At 35.4% G+C, this 17765-nt stretch overlaps 1 protein-coding gene across 2 annotated transcripts in view; it reads left to right on the top strand.

Moving 5' to 3' along the window:
- The window catches only part of SHOC1 (shortage in chiasmata 1), a 101119-nt gene extending 85246 nt beyond the window's left edge, over nucleotides 1–15873 (top strand). The window contains exons 22-26 of one of the 2 annotated variants that reach the window (XM_023201886.2): nucleotides 1564–1657; nucleotides 7656–7787; nucleotides 8070–8219; nucleotides 9513–10473; nucleotides 15174–15423. In XM_023201886.2, the coding sequence (XP_023057654.1) occupies nucleotides 1564–1657; nucleotides 7656–7787; nucleotides 8070–8219; nucleotides 9513–10473; nucleotides 15174–15274 (1438 nt within the window). In that variant the 3' untranslated portion in view covers nucleotides 15275–15423. Of the gene's footprint in view, nucleotides 1–1563; nucleotides 1658–7655; nucleotides 7788–8069; nucleotides 8220–9512; nucleotides 10474–15173 lie in introns of both variants that reach the window. The other variant, XM_023201893.2, reaches the window with a different exon arrangement.
- Nucleotides 15874–17765: the final 1892 nt, after the last annotated feature.

Below are 17765 nucleotides of genomic sequence, written 5' to 3' on the forward strand. Positions count from 1 at the left end.
ACTTTCTTGTAAAGCATTTTGAGCTTTATCTGGAACTTGGAAGTGTTCTTAGTAAATAACTGATTTGGAAATTTTTAAAAGTTGTTTTAGATTACTGTCTACCTATAGTTCTAGTAGTGCAATTGAGGTACAAGGGAGAATAAAAGGAGATTCAAACTTATTTTTACCCAGATTTTCATGAAAATAATTATCTAATACTCTGAGATAGTTTTATTCAAGATGTAAACAGCAAATAAATATTCACAATCATATATTATAAAATATAACAATTTTCAGACCTCTAGATATCTCAGATTCATATTTTTAGAGAATGAGAACATTTGGGAAGTATCTTAATCAACTGACCAAATTAGGAAAACTGAAAATACAACAGAAATTGTTTGAATTACGTTAGTGTTCATGCCATTAATTCTTGTTTGAGTGAGAGTGTCAGGGGTCCCTGAGACCATTCTGAGGTTTGATGGTTTGCTACAAGGACTCACAGAACTCAGTATATAGCTGTATTCATGGCTATAATTTATTATGGTGCAAGGTTACAATACAAAGGCCTATAATGCAAAGTCAGCAAAGGAAAAAAGCTCATGGGGCAAAGTCCAGAGGAAACTAGGAGGAAGCTTCTAAGAGTCCTCTCCTAGTAGAGTCATACAAGATGTGCTTAACTTCCTCAGCAACAAACTGTTATAACCCTTGTAAAATTTTCTCTACCAGCCCAGCTCATTAGAGACACAATGCCCAGGGTTTTTTTTTTAAGGGCTGGTCAAGTAGGCACCCTCTGCCTGGCACTTAATCAAAGTTCTAGACTCTAAGAAGAAAAGCAGATGTTTAACAGAAACTACATTGTTTGTCAACAGTTTAGGCACAGTGTTCTTATCAGCTTCTCCTATGGAAAGAGCTAATCTGAGAAAGAATTCAAAACAGGAAAGAAGAGCCAAGAAATAAAGAGAGCCAATATCTTGATGGTATTGTTTGAGTCCCAGGATCCAACAATGGCTTCCCCTGGACTTCTTTGTAATATAAGCTAGTAATTTCCTCTTTGTTGCTTAGGGTACATAAAGTGGGTAAAGGTAGTAGAAATATCTACCCACAGTTCAGCACTTACATCTGACCTGCTTAGTAACCACAGAAGGAAAAGAGAAAGATGCATTTTCTAACAGTTTAGGGAACTCTGGGAGGATTCCATGTATCCTGGTTCTGGTCATGTGTCTATGTCTGAACCTGTTACTTTGACCGGGGGGATGGAGTATTCTAGTTGGCTAGGCTTTGGTCATAAAGCTATCCCTGGAGTCAGTAAAGGGATGGGTTAAGTTCGTCCCACAACACACACCTCCCCTAACACACATACCCTTAGCATCCCCTAGATTTGACAGTATTATTAAAGAATGGAGATGGAGATGTTTTTTCAAGAGTACAGAGTGGAAAAATACACACACAAATTTGCCACACTGGTGTTGTCTTAGCTAGGTTATTCTAAAAATATTATGAAATATGGAAAATAAAATTAATTTTTAATAAATATAATCTAATATCAAATGAATAGAAATATAGTAATATAATTATTTGTAGGTATCCGCTTACAGAAAAGACACTTCATCACCTAGCACTGATTTATGCAGCTTTGGTTTCATTTGGGCTAAACTCTGAAGAACTGGATGTAAAGGTATTCTTTTCCTATGTATTTCTTCATAAGTATTTTTTATAAACCAAAATTATACTCAAATTTAAGTGCCCAATGAGAAAAAAGTGTTAAGCAAATGAGTTAAAAACTGTTTAAAAGCTAAATAAAGAATAGTTTTCAAATTAATAAATATTTTATCATTATTCTATTCCAAAAGGCTTTAGTTTAATGAATTTAAAATCATATTTCATCTCTTTATTATTACTCAGATGTTTTCTAAACATAGCAGGATATGAATAAAAATAAATATCCCTTGATTAAAAATGTTCCTTATGAAAGATGTACTAAGCTTGTATCTGCTGTAAATGGAACTCTTAAGACATATACTAGAGGTAATATATTGGTAATCTCTAATCATTCTCTTTCCTTGGTCCCCTTTTTCCATGTCCCGCTCTGAAATTTAGACATTTGTCCAAGTTCAGGGCTCAGCACTGTTCCATTATCACATTACATTCTCTTCTTTATGAACTTAGAGATTCCCACAGATTTTGCTTTCATTTCTGAGTATAATTCTTAAATTTTTCTTGACATTTCTTAAGGTCTGCACCTGTATTCTAGCAGACTACTGGGAATCTCCACGTGAATATCCAACAAGTACTACAAACTCTACAGGTCCAAAACACAGCTTCTCATCCTCCCACAAGCTTAGTTTATGGCATCATTATTGCAATTTAATTAGTAGCTAAATCTTCTTTTTAACTCTGCAGTGTCTCTAGAATATGTCGCTCCTTCTACTTCTGCTATTTCCCTAAATTCAGGTCTTCATCACCTCACAGTTGGATTTTTAAAGTAGCTTCCTAACTAATATTCCTTTTCTACTCTTTCCCCACTTCAATCTTCAATGGATTGAAGTGGGGAAAGAGTAGAAAAGGAATATTAGTGTCTATTGGTCACATTGGTCTATTGGTCATTAGTGTCTATTGGTCACATATAGACACCAATTACATTTCTGAAATACAGTTGTGAATATTTCACTCACTAGACTATAAGCTCCTTAAAGGTAAGGAAACATGTTTATTCATTTTTTTAATTCCTGGAACCTAGCACAATGCCAGGTACATAGTAATCTCTTGATAAAAATTTGCTATTGATTTGAATTTCTTGCTCAAAGACTGTCCATAGCTTCCTACTTAAATCAACATAAAGTTCAAACTCAGCTGGATTCAAACTCTTCCACAATGTGGCCCTTAGCGATTCCTTCTTTAACATTATTGTACTCACCATTTACTGAATATGCCTCCATACTGTGACCTCTCAGCCTTTGCACAAACATGTCATTCTGGCCTGCCTTCCCCCAGGAATATTATTGCCCCATTCTCTTACCACTAACTGTCAGAGTTCTACCTGTCTTTCACTGCCCAGTTCAAACACTACCTATTTTAAGAAACTTGCCCCACATCATGCTACCTGACTTCAAACTATACTACAAGGCTACAGTAACCAAAACAGCATGGTACTGGTACCAAAACAGAGATATAGACCAATGGAATAGAACAGAGCCCTCAGAAATAATATCACACATCTACAACCATCTGATCTTTGACAAACCTGACAAAAACAAGAAATGGGGAAAGGATTCTCTATTTAATAAATGGTGCTGGGAAAACTGGCTAGCCATATGTAGAAAGCTGAAACTGAATCCGTTCCTTACACCTTATACAAAAATTAATTCAAGAAGGATTAAAGACTTAAATGTTAGACCTAAAACCATAAAAACCCTAGAAGAAAACCTGGGCAATACCATTCAGGACATAGGCGTGGGCAAGGACTTCATGTTTAAAACACCAAAAACAATGGCAACAAAAGCCAAAATTGACAAATGGGATCTAATTAAACTAAAAAGCTTCTGCACAGCAAAAGAAACTACCATTAGAGTGAACAGGCAACCTACAGAATGGGAGAAAATTTTTACAATCTACCCATCTGACAAAGGGCTAATATCCAGAATCTACAAAGAACTTAAACATATTTACAAGAAAAAAGCAAACGACCCCATCAAAAAGTGGGCAAAGGATAGGAACAGACACTTCTCAAACAAAGACATTTATGCAGCCAACAGACACATGAAAAAATGCTCATCATCACTGGCCATCAGAGAAATGCAAATCAAAACCACAATGAGATACCATCTCACACCAGTTAGAATGGCAGTCATTAAAAAGTCAGCAAACAACAGGTGTTGGAGAGGATGTGGAGAAATAGGAACACTTTTACACTGTTGGTGGGACTGTAAACTAGTTCAACCATTGTGGAAGACAGTGTGGCGATTCCTCAAGGATCTAGAACTAGAAATACCATTTGACCCAGCCATCCCATTACTGGGTATATACCCAAAGGATTCTAAATCATGCTGCTGTACAGACACATGCACATGTATGTTTATTGCGGCACTATTCACAGTAGCAAAGACTTGGAACCAACCCAAATGTCCATCAATGACAGACTAGATTAAGAAAATGTGGCATGGCCGGGCATGGTGGCTCACGCCTGTAATCCCAGCACTTTGGGAAGCCGAGGTGGGCGGATCACAAGGTCAGGAGATCCAGACCATCCTGACTAACACAGTGAAACCCCGTCTCTACTAAAAATATATAAAATTAGCGGGGCATGGTGGCGGGCACCTGTAGTCCCAGCTACTCAGGAGGCTGAGGCAGGAGAATGGTGTGAACCCAGGAGGCGAAGCTTGCAGTGAGCCGAGATTACACCACTGCACTCCAGCCTGGGCAACAGAGCAAGACTCCGTCTCAAAAAAAAAAAAAGAAAAGAAAAGAAAATGTGGCACATATACACCATGGAATACTATGCAGCCATAAAAAAGGATGAGTTCATGTCCTTTGTAGGGACGTGGATGAAGCTGGAAACCATCATTCTGAGCAAACTATTGCAAGGACAGAAAACCAAACACTGCATGTTCTCACTCATAGGTGGGAATCGAACAATGAGAACACTTGGACACAGGATGGGGAACATCACACACCGGGGCCTGTCGTGGAGTAGGGGAAGGGAGAGGGATAGCATTAGGAGATATACCTAATGTAAATGACGAGTTAATGGGGGCAGCACTCCAATATGGCACATGTATACATATGTAACAAACCTGCACGTTGTGCACGTGTACCCTAGAACTTAAAGTATAATAATTAAAAAAGAAAGAAACTTGCCCCAATCCTGCTCTCTCAGGATACATCATCTCTCCTTCCATTCTCCTGCTAATACTTCATATCTTTATTATAGTATGGGGATATTTATTCATATATCTTCCACCCTGAAGGGTAAGAATGAGGTTCTTTTTATTTGTAAAACCTAGCAGCTAGCATAGTGCTTTGCAAAAAGCAAAAACATTCAATAAATGTCTACTAAGTGGAATTCAATCAAAGTACCACTTGCTAAGAAAATCAACAAATGATCTGTTTGAACTGGAATTCCAGATAATTTTGTTTCTGTGCTGCATACTAAACAAAAATAAAATTCTTAGAAAAGTTACCTAAATAAGTGAATGACAAATGTAAATTTGTCTCTAGTGAGGTCTTACCACTTATTTAGCCTCTTCTCTTCCCAGCTCAGGGTAAACCATTACGGGCAAAATATGCTTTAGAAAAATTTTTTCCTCTATACATGGGGCATATGATATCAGTGAATGATCCTATATTCAAGTACAGTCACATGGCCCAGGAAGGGCATGATCCAAAGAAGGCATTTGGGGATGAAATAGGAGTACTGCCTAGGAGCAATCCATTCCAAACAAGTCTATTTCCATCTGGATCAAACTATTCTAAAAGCTTTTCAGGTTTTACATAATAATCTAAAAAGCAGGTCATTTTTTCAATGGATGTTGAGAGGCAACTGTGGTCAATTTGCTCTTACTCTATTATCAGTATGTCCTCAGTACTCATAAGCCTCCTGTTTTACTGACTTGATGACATTGTTGTATTAAAGGAGGCCCCCTGGACTCATACTATTTTAGAACGTATTGTTGCTTTACCTTACTTTATTTAGTAGCATGGCTTTTGATCTCTTAGATCACATCAGGACCATTAGCACCTTTTTATTTTCAGGCATCTGAAGGACCTGAAAATCAAGGAAGTATTAGGAAGTTTAAGAACATTTTCTTAAATTAAAAGAAAATACTGCTAGTAGTGTTATGCTAAGTGTTATTCCAATTTTTTAAAAGTTCTATAATTTTCTTATGAACCGTCTTTGCAGGAAAATGCATAAATAAACACGTGCAAAATTTTTCAAACAAATTAAGGAGGTTCCTGAATTTCCAAATCTAACCATGAGCCCCAGAATTCCTGCCCTAATAAATTAATCGTCATTACCACCATCATAAAATTATGGCTTTTAACTCTTTTCCCTTTGCCCTGAGAATCCTTGCCAGCCAGGCTTGTTGCTGCAGTGTTTACCCCGAGATAACTTTGCCACGCAGTATCTCGTTTTTATTATTATTTTTGCATACTCTAGTATATCAACTTAGGAAACAAAAGACATCTTTCTATTTATAGCATTCTAATTTTAGCAGTGGTATTTCCATTACAAAATATAGTAATTCTCAATCCCTAAAAATGTCAAATCCTAGAAAACATAGCATTCCTACTTGTGACGTTAACATCATTCTCAAACAGTTGTTGGCTAAAGAGTCTATTGATGAATCGATTTTTCTGAAACAGAAAATTCTGATGATTCAGATGATTCTGATGTTAGTTCTGTTTAGAAATAACTCCAAGCACAGTTTTTATATTTTATTTTCACATCGAAAATCAGTCAGATTTGCTTCAGCCTCAAAGAGCATGTTTATGTAAAATTAAATGAGTGCTGCACTTTTTTTTCCTAAATGGGAAAAGGGTTAAAATAAAGTTTATATATTTAAATGAAAGTGTCATATCTTCTCAAAACATCCAAAAGTAGCAATTAAGTACATTTGGAATTGAACAAGGTATTTCTGTGTACTCTCCCTATATAATGTCATTTAAAGAAAATCCTTTAAAATGCATGTACTCCCCAGGTGTGTACTAACTGTTTTGTATTTGTTATTCTTATAAAAGGAAAAAAAATCATAATTATTTTGTGAGATTTCTATGGTTTACTAAATTTCCACTGTGGTACAGGATATTTATATTTCCAAGATACGATTATTTGGAGCAGTATATCTCTGTTCACATTAAACTGCTAACTCATGAACTATCTTTCCTTCAATCAAATTTAAAAGATGAAGAAGAAAAGAAAGAAATGAAAGCAGCAGAAGAAGGCTGACATTTCAGAAGAGAGAAGGGAATAGAGGAAAACAGTGTCAGACAGGAAACAGAGGATATTATGAAATTATTTTTTCTTTACTTTTTCTCTTACTACTGTACTAATGGGGAAAATATTTTTTAGAATTGTGTAATATACACAAACACCACATTTTTGGCAGGGGTATCTTAGAATCAGTAAGCCAATATTAGATGAGCAATTCCCAAAATGCTGGGAATGACTACTCTAAATCAAAAGCTTATTTTTTCTTTTTTGAATACAAGATCAAATTCATTTATAAGTATCCTTATTTTTGAACTTTGTCTTTGAAAAATCTTGTACTATATTTTTAAAATTATTATTTTAATCGAAAACTATTAGGTTTAACTTTTGGAAACAGCAAAATAGTAGTATTACTAGTGATAATCAAATTGCTGATTTTTCTAATATAGTTGAAATATAACACTATATTTTAATGACTCTATTACTAAATGCCAAATGAAATGAAAATGATTTAGTTCCAAAAAGTAAAAATACAAGGATATCACATTTAAATAAGGAAGGAAAATTGGTTATCCTCATAAATAAAATGTCCTGGATGTAGGATAAACGAATAGTTTCTATCTAAAATAGTGTTAAAGATTAGAATCTGCTGTTGTTTAATTTATCTTCTAATTACAAACTTTTTTTAAAATATTATATTTTGCTTCCTAGTATTTCCTATAACCTAACATAAAAAAATATTTTTTAGCTTGTAATTGCCCCAGGAGTAGAAGCAACTGCCTTGCTAATTCGACAAATTGCTGACCACAATTTAATGACCTCAAAGAGAGATCCTCATGAATGGTTGGATAAATCCTGGCTTGAAGTTTCACCATCTGAGGTATATTTTCTAAATGTATAAATTAGATATTTGGAAAGCAAATATAAAACCCTGTATTTGAATTTACTTTCTGGTAACATTTTTCCCCCAAATGTCTCAAATTGAGTGGTAGGTACAATGACAAAAATTTTAATCCGCTGCAAAGAGTAAAATAAAATGGATCACTTTTGAAAGACTACTGACTATTTCTTAAACTCTTTTCTAGGAAGAAATGTACATACTTGTAGAATAAAATAGATCACTTTCAAAAGACTACTGACTATTTCTTAAACTATTTTCTAGGAAGAAATGTACTTACTTGATTTTCCATGTGTTAACCCATTGGTGGCTCAGCTCATGCTAAATAAAGGACCTTCACTGCATTGGATATTATTAGCAACTCTGTGTCAACTTCAGGAACTCCTACCTGAAGTCCCAGAAAAAGTGTTAAAGGTTAGTTATTTGAGACCTGTATTATGATAGGAATTTATTTCCTTTCTATTTGAGTATCTAGTCTTACAATAGGATTTTTTAAACGAAGGTATACAAGTTTAATTGTTTTGGACTTCAAATAGCAAAGAAATAATTTACTTGAACTAAATTTCATACAGACTTTTCATTAGCTATCAATTATACATTTTATTTTATATTTTATTTATTTATTGTTTTTGAGACGAAGTTTCACTCTTGTTGCCCAGGCTGGAGTGCAATGGTGCAATCTCAGCTCACTGCAACCTCCGCCTCCCAGGTTCAAGAGATTTTCCTGCCTCAGCCTCCCAGGGAGCTGGGATTATAGGCATACACCACCATGCCCGGCTAATTTTGAATTTTTTTTTTTTTAGTAGAGATGGGGTTTCACCATGTTGGTCAGTCTGGTCTCGAACTCCTGACCTCAGGTGATCCACCCACTTCAGCCTCCCAAAGTGCTGGGATTACAGTATTTTTTCTTTTTTTGAGATGGAGTCTCTCTCTGTCACCCAGGCTGGAGTGCAGTGGCTTGATCTCGGCTCACTGCAATCTCCACCTCCCGGGTTCAAGCGATTCTCGTGCCTCCGCCTCCCGACCAGCTGGGACTGCAGGTGTGCACCACCACACCTGGCTAAGTTTCGTACTTTTAGTAGAGACAGAGTTTCACCATGTTGGCCAGGCTGGTTTTGAACTTCTGACCTCAGGTGATCTAACAGCCTTGGCCTCCCAAAATCCTAGGATTACAGGCATGAGCCATAAACCCCAGCCTATATTATATATTCTAAAGCTATTTTATACAGATAAATTCAATATAATCAGCTTTAAATCATTTTGGAATATTGTGCTCACAGAAAATTCAATTATATACCCTATTCACATGTATTTACATTACCTCTTCCAAACAGTCCTAACACACACTTCATTGTAGCTGTAAAGGTAACTTTAGCCTTACTGGTAATATTTTAAAATTCTTATCAAGGAAATAGTATTCATGTATGAATTATATAACTAAAAATTCTATTGTATTTGCTGTGAGCCTAAAATTGTTCTGAAAAATAGACTATTAAAAAATCTATTACAAGTGATTAGAAAATATGTATGAATTACAATGAGTTTTGCTTTTAATAGAACCTAATGATTTCACGTTGTTAATACCTGGATCAATGTAATATCTATGGATAGACTACTTATTTATATTTTGCCTTCTTTCCATATAGATAAGCATCATGATTCATATTTACTAAACTGATGTTTGCATTATATTAATTCATTTTTTAGCATTTTTGTAGCATCACTTCCCTATTCAAGATTAGTTCTTCTTCTGTAACAAAATCACCGCAAATTTCATCACCTCAGGACAACAGGAATCGGATTAGTACCTTGTCTTCTCAGAGTTCAGCTTCTGATTTAGACTCTGTCATTCAAGAACATAATGAATATTATCAGTATTTAGGATTAGGAGAGACAGTGCAGGAAGACAAAACCACCACTTTGAATGACAACTCTTCCATTATGGAACTAAAAGAAATCTCAGATTTTTTACCACCTGTGACTTCGTACAATCAGACCAGCTACTGGAAAGACTCTAGTTGTAAACCTAATATAGTGCAGAATACTCCTTTTCTAATTAATATAGAATCAAGGAGACCAGCTTATAACTCCTTTCTAAACCACAGTGATTCAGAGTCAGATGTCTTTTCTTTGGGTCTAACACAAATGAACTGTGAAACTATAAAATCACCAAGTGACGCTCAGAAGAGAGTGTCAGTTGTCCCCCGTTTTATAAATTCTCAGAAAAGGAGAACACATGAAGCAAAAGGTTTCATAAGTAAAGAAGTATCTGACCCTATCTTTTCACTAGAGGGCTCTCATTCTCCTCTTCATTGGAACTTAAAGAAAAATATATGGGAACAAGAGAATCACCCGTTCAACTTACAATATGGTGCAGAGCAGACTACATGTAACAAATTTTACTCTCAGAAAGGTAATTTATTCACTGATCAGCAAAAATGTCTATCAGATGAGTTTGAAGGCCTCACATATGAAAGTTCAAATGATGAGACTTTCTGGAGAGAATTACCATCTGTCCCCAGTTTGGATTTATTTTGTGCTTCTGATTCTAATGCAAATCAAAAAGAATTCAACAGCCTTTATTTCTACCAAAGAGCTGGAAAAAGTTTAGGACAGAAAAGGCATCCTGAATCTTCATTTAACTCAGGAGACAAGGAATCATTAACAGGTAACACTATCCAATAGTTGATTAAACTACTCTCAAATTTAATTTTAAAAGAGAAAATCATCTCCAAATTTAACCTTTTTGTTGTTGTTGTTTTAATTACTACACTTAAAAAACTTCTCTAATAACTGTTGGGTAAAAGAAAATCTAAACTCTAAAATAAATGCAAAGAAAATATACTGTGTTAAATTATTATAGCCTTAAGTGAACTAAGCATTCAACTTAAGAAGTTAAAAATAAAAGCAGTGTAACTGTAAGTAAAGCAGGAGACTAAAATCAACAGAGATTAAACAGAGGAATCAGTGAATTAGAAAATTAACCTCTTTGTGGGGTAGGTATATTTAATTGACTAACATTTGTTAAAAGAGCCTAATTAGGTGCCAGTCTCTATTCTAAGTCCTTTATTGGATTATTTACTTTAATTCTAACAATTCTATTAAATAGGCACTATTATTAGCTCCATTCTGGTGGATATTTTTGAGTTGTCTGAACATTTAAGCATATCAAATTTTTAAAAGAACAATTTAATTTTCTTATTTCTAGTGATTCTAGCTTTTCTTTCAGTGTCATTTCGTCTTGCATTGGCCCAAGCATCTAAAACAAAATATTAAGTTCTAACGGCCATACAAAGGTGGCCTTCCCCAGGATAGGAGGAAAAGGGGAGGGCAGAGGGAAGCTGAAGTTTCAAACTTCTTTTTTTCATAGGTTTTTTTGTGAGGCCTGAGAGGGGCCAGGAAAATCTTGTATTCTCTGTTTTGTTTTAAAAAGACCTCCCAGATTGTATAAGCTCCAGGACTTGTAATACTTGGATTTGCTCTAGTTTAATAGTCACAACTTGTTTTGTTCCTCACTTTAATGGGAAGTATTCTGTATCTAGTTTTGTAAAAACTTCTGTGAAAAGTAGATGCTAAATTTTATCCAAACTCATTTTAGTACATACTGGGAAAAATCAAATGTGTTTTCTCTATTGACCTATTCATGTCAAAGATTATATTCACAGGTTTACTAGTATTAAATTATCTTTGCCATTTCTGTGATAAACATAACTGGTTTTTGAGGGATGATTTTTTTTTAATTTTTATATTTTTGTTTTATTTAATATTTCATGCTACCTTGTCTAAGAGAATTTTTTTTTTTTTTTTTTTAAGACAGGGTCTCCCTCTGTGGCCCAGGCTGGAGTGCAGTGGCATGATCGGCTCACTGCCACCCCCACCTTTCGGGCTCAAGCGATCCTCCCATCTTAGCCTCCCAAGTAGCTGGGATTACAGGCACACACCACCATGCCTGGCTAATTTGTTGCAATTTTTGGTAGAGACAGGGTTTTCTTATGTTGTCCAGGCTGGTCTCGAACTCCTGGGCTTAAGCGATCTACCCGCCTTGGTCTCCCACAGTGCTGGGATTACAGGAGTGAGTCACTGGGCCCGGCCTAAGAGATTCTTTTAACACGCTGTTAAATATGGTAGCTAATATTTATTTATGATTTTCATGTCCACATTCATGATATTAGATTGTGTTCTTTATTTGTGCCTTATCACATTTTGACATAAAGGTTATGCTAACTTCATAAACTGGATGAAAATTTCATATTTTTCTACTCTGAAACAAAATATGCATGTGAATTACTATGTGTTCTTGAACACGGGGCACTCCAGTATATAACCTCCCATTTTTCAATGAGAAGACCCAGAAGTCATTTTTAAATAAATTCTAACATTAAATGTTAGAAAAAGCTTAAAGCTTGTAGGTATATGACTAGAATAGTCAAACATCTACCTATATTTTAATTCATTAATTTAGTTATATATTTTTAAATCACATACTCTATAAAATAATGTCAATTTAGAAACATTAATTTCTTCCAGTTTCCAAGTTATTTCCATGAAATAATTTTATTCAAACATTTCACCTGACTCTTTGGTACTAATATCTACATTCAATATGACAAATTTTATTTAACTGGTTTTCCATAGTACATCATTACCTCCAAATACATTGTTTAAGATACAACACTTTTTGAATTAATATTGGCACAGCCCTGGAAAATTTATCCAAAGCCATTAGCATAACCCATAGCCTCAAGATAATTTTCCATTTGTCCTGAAGTGTATATATGGGATCTCCATGATATAATTGCTTACTACATTGCTTTATTTTTATTTTTTGTCATGTCTGTTTAACAAAATACATTGCTTTTAAAACTTATTATTATTATTATTATTATTATTATTGACAGAGTCTTGATGTGTCACCCAGGCTGAATCATCCTTCCTCAACCTCTTGAGTAGCTGGGACGAAAGGCACGCACCATCACACCCAGCTAATTTTTGTATTTTTTGTAAAGGCAAGGTCTTGCCATATTGCCCAGTCTGGTCTCAAACTCTTGGGCTCAAGCAATCCGCCTGCCTCAGCCTTCCAAAGTGCTAGGATTACAGGTGTGAACTACTGCACCCCACTCTGCCTTTTAAACTTTTAAATAATGGTACCCTAACTCTTGCAATTAGGAGATTATATCCCCAGGGATAATTATTAAAACTGTTTCATAATTTTTAGTTTTCCATTTTACTGATTTCATAATCAGCCTCTGTAAGTATCCAAATCTGGGATTTTTCACATAAATGTATCATATATTAAAAAGCCATATAAGCTGAGTTCTTACATGATCACCACCTATCATTCATCAGCTTAGAATAAATTTCCCATTACAGCTATGGGTCAAGGATCAAGCTCATGAGGGAAAACTTAAAAGCAAGAGTATTAAAAATGGCATATTAAAGACTCCGGAATGGCAGCTGAATATGAGCTACTAATACTATTTTTAAATATGGTATTCTAATTTTTATTTTTTCCTTATTGATCTAGTATAAATTTTTTCTTTCAGCCAAGAGTGGGGTTTTTCTCATGTTGTTGGGGTTTTTTGAACTTTTGTTATTTCTGACAACTGCATTGTTGTCAGTTTATTATTTACTCCTTCCATGTATTAATGATGATTCTTTATCCAACTTGGTAAGGATGTAGTGAATTTTGCTTATAATGTCCAAAATGCTGGTAATCTCTTCAAAACTGCTTTCATCTGTGACTGTACTTGGGACACTTTGTATTGGTTAACTGGAAATTTGTGTGTGCTTTATAATTGAACACGTGGATACTAACATAGGAATAACTATATATGGATATCCATATATAAATAATATATGGATAATAAATTGGAATTATTAAATAGGTGCAAAATATACATTCATTTCATGGGAAAGCTTCCTGGCAGCTATAGAAAGAGAAATTTAAGCATTTTTAGAAATTTTAGAATTGGCTGTGAGAGATTGATATCCAGAAAAAAACATTGTTTCTATCACATTGGTAGCTTAAAATCAGCCATGGTGGGGGTCTTCATATCAGAAAAATTGGCAGATGCTACAAATCAGGCCTTTCCTTGTTTCCCCCACACCACCTCGAGAGCTGGTTGTTAAACATTTACCAGCATGCTACTGGTAGTCCAGGTTCTCCCACAGCTTTACAGCGAAGGACCAAAGTCCTGTCATCATTAATATTCCTTGTATTTCAGCTACTTGTTTACTTAAGGATTCTTCAGCTCCTCAATTGGAGTTAAAGATTTGTTTTCCAGACATGCCTTAAAAGACATGAATTTACAGATAGATTCCTAAACACATAACCTCTCCCTGAAAAGAAATATGTCCCTAGTGAAAATGGTATTCCCTAGAGGGTATATGTTCATGAGAAGAAAATTAGCCCAAGTGAAAAAAAAGCCGCAGTCAGGAATAGAAGGGCAAACCAGAAAAAAAAAAAAAAAAAAAAAAAAAAGAAGAAGAAGAAGAATAAAAAAAACAACTGACAGAATTGTATACACTCTCACCACAAAAATGGATACAAGGTACACGGAGACCAGGCAATATGTCTTTGTTTTAGGTTCAAAGTCTGTCAAAATGAGCCTCTAATTTATATCCTAATTAATGAGGACTTACTGGAAACTTTCAGGAATTAGGAAGCCCTGCCTGACTTGCTTCCCAAACCATTTTGGATTGTTTTTACTTAAAAATGTTAAAATTAGAAGAGAACTTAGAGATTGCGTATTATAACTTTTCATTTCACAGAAGAGAAAATTGAAATCCAGGGAGATTTAACTACTTGTACAAGGCATGAGCATAAAAATATATGCATTTATCACTAATTTTTAATACCGGGCCATTACGTTCAGAGGCATTTATGTTAAAAACACACTTTTTAATAGTTATTATTTTATCCCAGTTGGGAAATTTTGACACTTTGTAGATAGATGATGAAGACACAAAATCCATTTGAGCAGTGAGGAAAACATACCTATACTTCAGCCGGGCGTGTTGGCTCACGCCTGTAATCCCAGCACTCTGAATGGCCGAGGCGGGTGGATCACCTGAGGTCAGGAGTTTGAGAATAGCCTGCTCAACATGGCAAAACGTGTCTCTACTAAAAATACAAAAAATTAGCCAGGCGTGGTTGCAGGTGCCTGTAATCCCAGCTACTCGGGAGGCTGAGGCAGGAGAAGCGCTTGAACTCAGGAGGCAGAGGTTGCAGTGAGCCAAGATTGTGCCACTACACTCCAGCCTGGGTGACAAGGGCAAAATTCTGTCTCAAAAAGAAAGGAAAAGAAAAAAACCTATACTTTACTATTGTAAGCAATAAAATGGTTTTCCTTTTTCTACTTTTAACAGGTTTTATGTACTCACAAGTACCACAATTCAAAAAACGACGTCTAGCCTATGAAAAAGTCCCGGGTAGAGTTGATGGGCAGACTCGGCTGAGGTTTTTTTGAAGGAGGAGAAGAGCAATGTTACATGCAGTATTCTACTGTTTTTGATGCTAATCCACTAGCAAAATTATTTAGATTTGCTCATACACTAAAGAAAATGCGATTGTTCCTACATGTCTCAGTGTTTCTGTATTAAATATTCATAATATGTATTCTGCCCTATAGTTTGTATCTTTGTAAGTTAAATATTCTAATTTATCAATTAGTAGAATAATTATCATAAGATCCAAAATGTCTTCCAGACACCCCTACACACAAGCCATTTAAATGAGTCTCCATCACAGCCTGACCCTTTGAGTCAGGAAGTGAAGATCACTACAGTTAACCCTCCCACATCAAGAAAGTTAAAACCTAGGATAAAATTGAAGTTAGAAAACTTCCAACTTAAAGTATTGTTTTCTGTAAACACAATTTAAGAACAAATGACTAAGATGAAGTATTTGCCACCCCGATAATAGGAAAAAAAGTTCACATTCCCCATATTTAAAGAATTCCTACAAACTGATAGAAAGAAGATAACCTGATAGAAGAATGGGCAAAATATATGAATAGATATTTCCTCAGAAAAAAACAAACATTGTCAATAAACATTTGAAACACAATGAAGTTTCATTACTTATTAGACAAATGCAAATTAAAACAATGTTACTGTTTTTTCACCTATCAGTTGCCAAAGTTTTTGAAAATTCATACTATCCAATATCTACATATTGAAGAAAAGAACACTTTCCTATATTGTTTGTACAGCTTCTTTAGCGCAATTTGTGTAAACCCGCTAAGATGAAAAATGCTCCTGTCTTTTGACTCAACAACCACATTTCCAGGAATCTGTCTTAAAGAAATATCCAATTACACAATGAAATACTATATAATTTGTAATAGTTAAAAAATACAGACAATAAAAGTGCTATCAGTAGGGGAACAGACCAACAACTTAGACTATAGAGTACCATGAAACCATTAGAAGAAAGTAAGTCTGTGTGCTCTGACAAGGCAGGATGTCCATAACATAAAGTAAAAAAAAAAAAAAAAAAAAGAGGGGAAAACAATATATAAAATACTATATGTTGCACAACTCCATTTCTGTTTTCTAGAAATAGACCTTTGAAAATTCAAAAATTTTCCAAAATGATCACTGTATCAGGGAATAATGTGGGCATAAGATGAATTTCACATTCTGATATGCAATTTTGTTCACAAGAAACACTAGGTGAACTCAAAAATGATACCCAACTGAAATAAGCTGGATAGGAATACAGAAAACACACACACACCACACTTCACAGGGTCATTGAGCCACACAATGTAGCTAATGCCATATTCGGTGTCTCAACTTTCTGGCTAGATAGCCCACCTGCTACCACCTCACAGTAACTCGCCAGTCGCAACTTGGCTAAGCAGCTTCCTACCTTCTTCTTTCTTTAATTGTTCCCCACTTTCCTCTCAGGTCTCTGCCATTTTTCTCTATTTATTCTCCCACTCTTTTTCTATCTCTCTTTTGTTCTTTTCCTTGAGCAGAAAGGGTACCAACCATGGTTGCTAGGCAGGGCTGGCCAGTGGGACAGTGGGGCCTACAGGCTCAAGAGCAAACTTTGAGTATTTTTCAAGGTAAGGAGCCAAATGTATTATAGTATTTGTGTATTCCTTAATCATTTAACATGTTTAAAAGTGTGCTATAGGCCAGGCGCAGTGGCTCAAGCCTGTAATCCCAGCACTTTGGGAGGCCGAGATGGGCGGATCACGAGGTCAGGAGATCGAGACCATCCTGGCTAACACGGTGAAACCCCGTCTCTACTTAAAAAATACAAAAACTAGCCGGGCGAGGTGGCGGGCGCCTGTAGTCCCAGCTACTCGGGAGGCTGAGGCAGGAGAATGGCGTGAACCTGGGAGGCGGAGCTTGCAGTGAGCTGAGATCCGGCCACTGCACTCCAACCTGGGAGACAGAGCGAGACTCCGTCTCAAAAAAAAAAAAAAAAAAAAGTGTGCTATCATTTTCTTTAGATTTCTGTCTTTTTTTACTGTTACTGGCAAAATTTTTTAATATTAAGCCCCAACTCCATTTTCCCACAGGCCCTGTGGTGGTTATTGTGTGATTTTATATAGCTTGGTGATTTTTAGGAATGCCTGTGTCATATTATAGCAGCACTACTGGATATATATTCTTCTTAGCAGCTGCTTAATATAATCTGCCATGATATATTTAATCATTCTCTCACTAATGAACATTTAGGCTGACTCCAACTTTGTCATGAAAAATATATGGACAGACACATTCTCAAACTTTTAACAGTGGGAGATAGAGTAATAAATACAAAGGTTTTCATTCTTTATAAAACTTTTAACAGTGGGACATAGAGTAATAAATACAAAGGTTGTCATTCTGTATACATTTGGATATATTTTGAAGGTACAGCTGAGGAATCAGGGATAGCACCAAGGTTTGTGACCTAAGAAGAATGACGTTGTCATTTATTGCAATGGGGAAGATTATGAC

Source organism: Piliocolobus tephrosceles, chromosome 14, assembly GCF_002776525.5.
Source record: "Piliocolobus tephrosceles isolate RC106 chromosome 14, ASM277652v3, whole genome shotgun sequence".
In the NCBI taxonomy this organism is placed as follows: Eukaryota; Metazoa; Chordata; class Mammalia; order Primates; family Cercopithecidae; genus Piliocolobus; species Piliocolobus tephrosceles.